The sequence below is a fragment of the Pygocentrus nattereri genome, chromosome 10 (genome assembly GCF_015220715.1).
Source record: "Pygocentrus nattereri isolate fPygNat1 chromosome 10, fPygNat1.pri, whole genome shotgun sequence".
Classification (NCBI taxonomy): domain Eukaryota; kingdom Metazoa; phylum Chordata; class Actinopteri; order Characiformes; family Serrasalmidae; genus Pygocentrus; species Pygocentrus nattereri.
This window is the reverse complement of record NC_051220.1, coordinates 31,418,151-31,428,970: the sequence shown is the minus strand read 5'-3', so window position 1 is coordinate 31,428,970 and position 10,820 is coordinate 31,418,151. Positions and strand designations below refer to the sequence as shown.

Sequence of the window (10,820 nt, the reverse complement as noted above, 5' to 3'; positions counted from 1 at the left end):
TTTAAATGATGAAAGCACTGCGGACTCTTTTATCTTGCAGCTTATCATCTGTCTACTTGTTAATTATAAATACTTTGTATTAGGGTCTGGTAATAAAAATTCATGCAAGTGCTGAGATCAATTCTGGAGAAAACGTGTAGAACAAATGTATGATAAATGCCAGAAGGAAGAACTTTTCAAAGAGGAATAATTTCATGTGCAACCCTGCTTACTTGTGCTGTTTCTGCCATTTGAACTGAAGATCAAGATTCAGGCTTCGTGCAAAGCTCACAGTCTTCTTAGTCATTAGCAGCAGCAGTTGCAGGCATCTATTGGGACGAAGCCCAATTTGAATCACATGTAGTTTCATTGTTTACATGTTTCCTTAAATTTCTAATCAAGGTTCTGTTAGCTTTAGACATTAATGTCCCCACTAATCCATTTAGGCTAGTCACCATAGTAGTTAATTGTCTGTAAAATGTGTGCAAAGATTCCTGCTTGAGTTGTTCACAAAGGACTTTTGATGTGGTTAAGCCTCAGAAAGGCATCATTACAGGGATTGTGAAAAACGTTTGCCTCTAGGGGGAGGTGGTCAAGTTGCACCCATTTATATATTCTACTGGGACATTAACACTAAGCTGATTGCAATTTACATGAATATTTTTTTAGAATATCATGGACATTTACATTGTGCAAAAGATTCCTTTGAATTTCAAGTTTGCAACAAAGATAAACATGTGTTTTACATTGAATGTAGCAGTTTTACAGTGACTCTTTCAGTAAAGAAACAACAAAATTGGTCCCATTGTAACTCAAAATGTGATTGGCTGATTCCACTGTCAGTTCCTAATTATTTAGGAGCTTGCAATTCTTTTACTGCCCTGTTGTAGCTCTCAGAATTTGACTGTTAGCTAAAAATAATAGTCCCACTTTGCAGTAAAATAAACTCTGTTGCTCGTTCTGATACACCACTATAACACAGTTTTAGCATAAATGGTCTTAAACACCAGAGTTAAAGTAGCCTATAACTGCTAATTCAGCAACCTTTAACCCTGAAGATTGCTGTGTGGGCAGTTGGTCACCATAGCAACGCAGACACGTCTCACTTGATGAACATTGATAATTTAGAGACAAATGGACTTATTTGTGCTTAGAATTTCCTGATATGTTTAACACTAGCATGACTGAGATTTCAGGATCCTCAGGACATCACCCCTCCTTCTTGCCAGCAATTAGTATGACCATAAGTCAACTTTTATTATGTTAATTCACAGAGAAGCACTGAGGCAGCAGCTCAGCTCTGTGGTGCATCCAGAAAGCCTACTAGTAACATCCATCTTTCTCTCCCTATGTCTGTAAATATATAAATATATAATATACTGATTGTTGTTGTTAGTGTAATATCTCCATATCATGATCATCAGTATATTTGATTTTCTACACTAAATGAAAAATAAAAATGTTTTGCACTGCATGTATTTGTATACAGTATACAGTACTACTAAATTTGCCAAAATCAGGTGGACAATATTAGTATTATCTGCCATTGTGTGAACCTTGCTAGCTGGCTAGTTCACTCCAACCTAGCCAACAGTGTGAACGACTGACTGAACGAACTAATGAAACGAAATTAAACTCCAACAAGAAAATGTTGAAATTTTGTTAAACTAAAACAAGGAAATACTATGAGTGCGTTTTATTTACACAATGAACAAAGTAATTTCACCAAGCAAACACCAAGAAATGAGTTGCAGTTTGTCTTTCGACGTAAATCTGAAATAGGTCAAAATAGCTGTCAATCAAAACAGGATTCAGCCTTTCGACTGATCCACCAATCATCTTGCAGAAGCTCCGCGTCCAGACCCGCCCACCCACAGCTCCATTCACCCCCAGAGGGGCGGGACAAAATCGTGGCATTTATCCAATGACCGGCGAGTTTCGAAGCAATAAAAAAAACCCGCTCCATGCAGTCCCGCTGAAGTGAATAGACGCTCAGCTTCTACGGGCGGATGCACTGACGCTATGAGATAAGTAGCTGATCCTGAACGAACTCGTCTTCGAGATTAATGTGTTTTAACGCATTTATAGTCAATGAAATGTTAACACAGCTGTACATATTTGACCATTTAATGTTTGACATTTTAGGGGAAGTTGAGCTTCCCTTGCAGTCTTAGAGAAATCGCCACTGCTCTGTCCATCGCTACTATGCGCCCTTGAATTAGAACTCCTGAAACACGATTCTACAAATTTTCCGTCGCGCTGTAGGATATATAACATATACATATATAACATACACACTCAGGCTGTAACTTCAAGTTCACTTTCAAGTTTTCTGCAACAAGAAACTGTCACACACAAAAAAATGCGAAGCTGAAATCAGATTTTTGTTCGAATTGTCCCGTTCCACCTTAAAAGGTGCAGCAGCTACATTCTGGCACCGCAGGCACCATTTGAGGTGGAACAGGAAACTGAAGCTGACGAATGAGAAGCTGACTTCAGTCTTGTAAAGAAGTAAAACGTCGAAAGACATTTTACAAGAAGCTCTTTTACTTTTGCATATTTTTTTCTGCAGGAGATGACAGAATAATGGCTGTAGCTGAGATAAAACGTAAAGCCAAGCAAAGTAAATCTGGATTTTCGTTCCAGACGAAGATGCTACAATGGACAAAATGTTGTGACTCTCAAGGTGGCTTGATATTGTTGAAGAGGCAAAATGGCTCTTCTTAACAATGTGTGGTTAATCTGACATCTGACATCAATCTAAAAAAAAAAATTCTGATTGGATCATTTTTCGTTGGGCAGTTCAAAACTGTAGCCCTTTTGTTTCAACCCAAAATTTAACAATGAAATGAAAATAGTACTACATGCAGAGTTTTAAGGAGGATGATTATATTAAATTGAAAAGAAATAATAAAAAAAAATACAGACATATATTCTTTGTCACTTTAGATTTCATGATTAGACCCTCTGCAAAGGCATAGAAGGCCCTGAGAGTTTCCCACTGCTACATTTTAATAAATCTTGAAATTCATTTTTGCTCTGTTGTGTTTGGCCTTTTTAAGAGTGTAGCCAATCCAAGCCAGGTCCACAACACGCCAGAACTAGAGTAGGCAGTAGGCTTTCACTCAAAAGTCCTGAAATAAAAGTTGACATCCAAAATAAAGCACTATCCCTGAGCGCAGAGTAAACACGAGCAGTAGATATGTGTGAGGCAGTATAAATCAATCACCTCGGTGGACATTGCCAGCTTGTGCAGGCTACATCCCATTTGCCGTTTGACAGCCAAACATTGTCTCCAAGCAACACCATCAACAACAACGCTGCATATTAGAAGAAATATGAGGGTGTCAAAGGTTTCAGAGTTACACAGCTTGGCTGGAAATATTGCTACATCTCAGCTTACGGAGAAGTTTCACGACTTGTAGGCCATATACCATTTCAAAGACAATACAAAAACCTGCATCAAGAGTTACAGTCATTTTCATAATGGGAGTAAATTTAGACCCTTTTGCGTCTTTGGTAATGTTCAGTAAATGCCCCATCAAACACAAGCAATTATCCCCAACTAATTCCCAAACTTCCTCTGCAGTACTTGCTGTCATTAAGTGGACTGGGGAGAGATCTGGTATTTAGTGTGCATGGACTGTTGAGGATAATGTACAGTTAAATCCATCACTGCCTGCTGCGCTGGTGTTTGCTCAAAAAGTTGCAGCGCAGGAGCTGAGGTCACCAGGTCACCATCAGGCCCGGTAATACTGCAATACACAGGCCGCAAATGACCATACACGTCTGCTCTGTGTTTGCGGCCACATGAAAAATTAGAAAGTTAATTGCGTGCTGCAGAAAGTCAGAAGCTGGATTGTGTAGAAGTTCTGAGGTCCAGCAGAGCTCAGGTTTAAGCAGCACTACAAATGCCCTCTTACTGGAGGGGAAATAGTTGTCAAGTGATGTAAATACTCTTCCAGGAGTTATGACTAAATCATATTGTAATTTCAAGGGGGAAAGTGCATTCCTGTGAGAGTTTAGTTGAACGAAGCAAGTTCAGCATTCAGCGCTCTGTTGCGACTCGAATGTTAATCCATTAATATTTCACATGATTCCTAATATGGAAGTAATACTGAACAGTCACAGCAAGCCATAGAAGCCAGAAAAGAGGCTTACTGTAAGACCTTTCAGGGCTTAAATTTGAAAGCCTTTTAGATACATAAACAAGCATGTTTGTTTACATGACAAGGTCCACTATCAATTAATATGAAAAGCACAGAAACCTGTACAACCTCTCTGAACCAAAATAGCACACTTTGTCACTCAGCATCACTTTTAATAGAATCTGTATCAGTTGTCCCCTAAAAGGAAGATAGATAGAAGGCCAGTGTGTGACGACTCTTTCCTGCCTCCATGTTCAGCCTTGACTGGCCTGTCCTGCTGCTCAATATGTCTGCACCATGATTTCAGGCTTTACTTCATCATTAAACCCAAAGTTTTCGTGTCCTTGTGTGACAAAAATTAGTTTGTGTATCTGTGTAAATCAACTGTCCTATGCACATGCTCCTTTAAGGAAAGGCCAAGGGTGCCGTTTGATTTCCTCTGCCTTGCTTCCATATTTATGCCTCTCATATTCACTTCATTGCCTGTGCCTCAGATGCACTATCCATCAAGACTTTTTATTCGTGGCGCGTCCATAAAAGGATGTAACCCTCTCTTTTAAATCGCCAGCATACTGCCGCAAATAAAAAACAAACAACAGAATTCTTTATTAGTGCGTCAGCAACATGATTTATAAAATAATAATGTTAAATGTAGTGATTTGGAGTAGAGTAGGAGTCAATGTTTCAGTGATGAGAATTAATGTGAAGAGTCACAGGAAAGAAAGAAAATAGGAGAGCAGCCTCATTAACATGGGGTAGTTGAGTAATATGAAGAAATGAAAACAATACTTTTTACAATTTCATTGTTAGAATATAAATAAATTAAAAAGTATTGTTATTTTGGATCGAAGGGTTATATGTAATGCTTCAGTATAAGATGTGGACAAATAGACAAAGAATAGAATATTCTTGCAGTTGTATGAATTCTCTTTATTGATAAACTCTACTTATCCTCATTGCAGGGTGCTGGTGGATTTTCAAAGGGCACCCAATAAATAAATAAGTACATAAACTACCAAGAGCAGAGAACATTTGAAAAAGCAGAGGGCTGAGAAGATGTCTTTCTCAATTTTGTACATTCAGACAAAATCAGTTGCCTTTGGCCTGCTTAGGGGCATGAGGTGAGGAAAGCACACGAAGGCGATGCAATTATTCAGCTCTGGCACAACAACTGAGAGCAAAAGGAGCATCAAAGGCTTTCCTCTCAGCCACAGCACTCCCTCCGAGGAAAACACTACCTGTGTGAATACCACTGGATAGGCTGTGGCTGCTGCTGCTCACAGACTGCACATGCCAGACCTGAATGACATTTCACACTCTGATCGCACTGACGTGCTGATCTTCCTCCAGAGCAGACTATTAGAGGCTGCATTGTGCATAACGCGTGGAGTTTACATTACACTGCATTATGCAACACATTCCATCTATTTCTATGAAGATTTATTGGTACACTACACAATCATAACAAGAAGAACAATAATATTCAGTACTATTATTACTGTTGTTGCATCATTATATAATTAGACAACAGTAATAATCATTTAACATGTTTATTTTAAAAATTCATAATGTAGCCTCATAAAAAAACATAGATACATTTGCTCAAATTAAAATATTTTGGCAATATATGTAATGTAAAAACTCAGTATGGTACCTAAGCGCATTGTTTAACAATTTATCTCAACAGTGAGTGTGTTTTACACTTGTAAAAAACATTAAATATTATTAGCATAGTTGGAAATAAACATGCATACAGTAAAAAGCAAGAGGAATTTATTATTTAGAACAAACAAACAAAAACAAAACAAACAAAAAAACCTAATACCTTAGCTGGTTAGAAGAAGAAGTTTGGTTCCAGATGTCACCTGGTGCTTCCAGCCATTACACAGATTTGTTGAATTCCATCACTAGCATGCCTGATTTAATATAATGAAGTATTGATTTAGCCAAACCAGGTGTTAGATGATAACTACAAATAAACACAATGATATGACATGACATAAAATCACTACTTATTGTAATAGTGTATGTATTTGTTGTAATAGTAGCATTTTTCTGAGAAGCACTTAAATAGCTTTTCAAACTTTTGCACTGTATAATATGTGCTAAACATGATTGAATGTGTATATACACAATTTCTCTCTCTTTTTCTGTGTGTGTGTGTGTATATATATATATATATATATATATATATATATATATATATATATATATATATATATTATGTGTGTGTAATAAATGTAAATAATAAATAAAAATAATTGAATTATGTAATAGTATAATTTCTAATATTTACATTAAATATTGTACATTGTACAAGAGTACAAAATACAACATTTTAAAAAAATCATTTGCATGTTGGCATAACTTTAATGTTATAAATGCACATAAAAGTGAAAGTCTAATCCTGGGGTCATTTTAAACTTTTTTAATCTAAGTATTTCTATCACAGATATATTTCTTCTTCTCATTATTATTATTATTATTATTATTATTATTATTGTTGTTGTTGTTGTTGTTGCACACTGCCCTGCTTTAACAGCTGGTCTGTTAAGACGTTCATCTGTACTGTTTAGTACGGTCATTTAAAAGGACGTCAGATATTTTTTATTAACAAAATAACTTGCAAAAATGTTTTAAGTGACTGGAAGAGATCAGAGAAGTCTGGTAGTTTGCGGACAGTCCTGCTGCGTTTACAGCAAACGGACAAAAGACTTTTGTTCGACCGCTTTGTGCACAGGCAGTTCTGCAGTCAGCCCTGTCAGGGGTCCTTAGCTCTCGCGGAAGAGCGCTCCCGCGCGTGTGTGCTCGTGTTTACAGTGTGAGGAGACCGGCCGCGGCGTTTCCTCCAGCCGCTGATTTACATCTTATTTCGCTCTGTTCTGACTTTTGAATAAAGAAAATGAAAGTTGTTGCGTTGATAAGGTAACGACGTGCTAGTTTTTTTGCTTAAAGCCTTGCTTTCTGTTGTGAGGCTGGATTGTGCTTTATATTCGACAGCTTCTTTTTCGACCTTTCACTTCTACCTTATTTGTGCAGCGGACACATTTACAGGCGCCAGAATGTAACTGTTGCACCATTTAAGGTGAAAAGGAAAGTCTGAATAAAAAGCTTCAGCTTCGTCTCTCTGTCATTTACCAGTTCATTTCCGTCGGTCTTTAGCAGCGCTAAAAGATTTAAACTGCTTATCCACAATGCAGGGTTTTTGTAAATGTTGCATGCAATAGCTACTGCACTGCTGCATCATTTACTGAGGGTTAAAATAACAGACCTCACATGTATCTCCCCCCTGTCTTCAGCACTAGAGTCACACACGTATACAGCCTGACTTAAGAGAAAGTTACTGCACACACACACACACACACACACACACATATATATATATATATATATATATATATATATATATATATATATATATATATATATATATATAAGATAAATAGACTTATTTCCATTATGCATTTTACCATCCAGTACAATGACTGCCTTTCCCATTTCCTTCTCTTGTGATGCAGTGGTGGCAAAGACAGCTGTTACAACATGATGCAGTGTGTTGCTGCAGGACACAAAATAGTAGCACTTGCCAACCTTCGACCAGCTAAAGCTGGTAAGTACATAATCCTAAAATTCGCACCCAGTTATGGTTTTATTCCAGTCCTGGAATAGATGCTACAGAAATAACCATTTTTTTCCTTTCTGTGTGTTTCTCAGATGAAATTGACAGTTACATGTACCAAACAGTGGGTCATCAGGCCATTGACCTGTACGCAGAGGCCATGGATCTCCCACTGTACAGGAGGACCATAGAGGGCTCTAGTCTGGAAACTGGAAGAGAGTACAACCAGAAAGAAGGGGATGAAGTTGAAGATCTGTACCATTTACTCAAGCTTGTTAAGGTATCTTTTGTTCAGATCAGGGAAGAGTAGGATTTTTCTTAGAGTTTTGAGTGTGTAGACATCTGTTTGCATTGCACTGTTGTTTTGCAAAAGTCGGAGACCACCCTTCGTTTATCTAATATCCAGTCAAAATGGGCATTAAGTACAAATTATTCATTTAGCCCAGAGATTACATAATCCACTTACATCAGGAAAGGAAATGTGTGTGTGTGTGCGTGTGTATGTGTGTATAGATAAGAGAAAATCAAGATCCACTCTTAAAAATCTGAAAAAATCTACAGTTGTTTTTGTCCATCATTCCACTGTGAGAAGAGAACTTAACACTATGGATCTAAACACATTTTAGCTAATTGCTAATCACTAATGAGAAAAGGAAACAGAAAAAAGTGCACATCAAACAAAGCTGGTACTGTTCTCAAAGCAATAGACTGACCGCTTCAGAATCCAGACCTCAACATCATCGAATGTGTTTGGGATTATTTTGATCGTGAGAATCAAAAATGCAACCAACTTCTAAGACTGAACTTTGGAAACGTGCAAAAATACCCCTGCAGATTTCTTTGAAAAGCCAAAAACAAGTCTCTCAAAAAGAGTGGAAGCTGTACTAGGTAAAAAGAAAAGGGTAGACACAAATATTTAATATTATATTTAGTTGTTGAAGCAAATAAATTACTTTTTGTAATTATTTGGCAAATTTATGTTTTCTGCTTTTTTGCTGTTTTGTTTCTTGAAAATGACCAACTTTCAAAAATTAAACAAATGAAAGGTGGTCTTGCACAGTACTGTATAAAATATTATCCATTCTAAAGTCCAGACATTTAATGTAGTGTCATAGGATCAACAGGATTCTATACCGCAATAAGATATGGTATCATTTTACTTGGGCAGTTTATACTGGTTGACTGTTACTGAAGACTTCCAGATCATGAGGTACATGACATTCTGCCTACCAGCAGCTTCCAAAAAGAAGGAAAATCATATTATATTAGTTGTTTGTTTCTTTGAAATGTAAGAATAATTTTTACTTTAATAAGAGTTAGGCCTTGTAGAAGTGGTGACCACTTCACTTTAGAGTTGGTCTCTAGCTCGCAGGCAGTGGTCCGGATGCTGTCAGGAGGTAGGAGAATATGTCTTGTCTCTCTGATGTAGAGTGATAAAGCAGTCTGACATAAATATATTATTAAATCTGTTTTTCCAAGTTTGGCTAGAAAATATTAATTGTGGGGCAGAATAAATGATGGTGTTGTGGTTCAGGAGGTATCTGTCAGGACTCTTTTCCGTAGTTTGCCCATGTTTAACGCACTTGACACCGCTCACTGTACTTCCTGCTGCCAAGAGAGTGCTAACCAGCTCTTGCTTCAAGAGAAAGTGCTCTCTCCCTGACAGAGCGAACAGCATCCCCCACCTGCATTTGATGCCATTGAGTATCCTTCACCTTTATTTTCAACCTGCGTAGCATCAAATTTTTAAGGCTTGTTATTTTGGAGTGCAGGGTTTGTGGGTGAGGGGATAGCTGGCCTGACATGCTGTAAACAGGAAGGGGGAAAGTGCTCTCCCTGTAGGTCTGTGTGCAAACATGTTCATTCAGCGCTGGGTCCTCTCTGGACATGGCCAGAATGAGACAGGCTGGGGCTGATGGGGAGGGCCCGTGAACCTGCCTCAGGGCCTCTCTTTCTTTCACATCCTCCTGTTCTCTCTTTCCTTCTCTCTGCCTTTTTAACTTCAACAAGCTCCAAAAAGCTCATCCTCTCCCACATCAGCGCTGGCCCACACTCTTAACAAATAAAGGTGCTGGTGAGGGTTCTTTGGAGTAACGCCACAGAGGAACCACTTAGTTCTTTAAGCAGCCTTTCCAGGAATGGTTCATTAAAGAACTGCATTTGTAAGGTTTTTTTATGAGTTTTATGAACCTCCAAATAAAGTAAAAGTTCTGTACCAATTAAAAGTCTATTCTAGAATTGTATCACCAACCCAAGAACCATTTAAGAACTATAAAGACTGACTTCTCCTAATTTTATTGTTCCAGAAGAGCAGTAATGTGCCTCCCTCCTCCTAAACATGCTCACTGTGGGGCATCCCAAGGGGTGCTCTGTTGTGGCCACTGGGGGCCATCAGATACGCTGTCCTCGTATTGTTTACCACACTTAGAATGATCTGTGGACTCGTGCTGGTTCACGATAAACACTCACTTCCTCTCTGCATTCAGAGGAGCAACAGATAGCTCTGCTTTACTGCCTTCATTCAGCCATTCTCTCCAGACACACTTACGTAAAAGAAACCCAGTTATAGGGATTAAGAGCAAGTATTTGGAATTCATTCATTCAAATTTAACTTTTGAAACTTCTTAGAGTTATTGTTGTAGTTACATCAGTTCAGAGATGAAATGTAAATTCACAGCAATTTTATACCTTCCCTCAAACATAAAATATAGAATGTGAATCTTCATTTTTGCTGTATTGTTTTTGAGGGTTGGTGTTGACTTATGTTTTTTCATAGACAGATTCTGTTATTTAATTTCTCCATGTGTGTGGCATTTAAGTAAACTTCAGGAGTGAAGTTAAAATAACCTGTTATTTCACCTCGTTCCCTTTTAGATGTTCTTATTTAGCACACAAATTAGCCATTTTATATGTTTGGTTTAGTTTTTTATATGCTTGGCCAACAGAATGAGTACACTACCAGCTCTGTTTTCCTCTGCAGAGTGTGTGTTTCATACAGACTTTTGATGTATTCCACTCAGTGTTCGTTTGAGTCTGATTTTTGGTGGAGGGAATGAAAAAAGAAAAAAAAAAAA

General features: G+C 37.8%; 1 protein-coding gene across 4 annotated transcripts in view; it reads left to right on the top strand.

Annotated features, from left to right (window-relative positions):
• The first annotated feature begins 6,916 nt into the window (after positions 1–6,916).
• The window catches only part of dph6 (diphthamine biosynthesis 6), a 68,147-nt gene continuing 64,243 nt past the window's right edge, over positions 6,917–10,820 (top strand). For all 4 annotated transcript variants that reach the window (XR_005130819.1, XR_005130821.1, XR_005130820.1 and 1 more), the window contains exons 1-3: positions 6,917–7,052; positions 7,646–7,737; positions 7,842–8,026. Coding sequence is in view for 1 of the 4 variants with exons in the window: in XM_017690909.2 (XP_017546398.1) it covers positions 7,030–7,052; positions 7,646–7,737; positions 7,842–8,026 (300 nt within the window). In the remaining 3 variants the exon portion in view is untranslated. The remainder of the gene's footprint in view (positions 7,053–7,645; positions 7,738–7,841; positions 8,027–10,820) is intronic.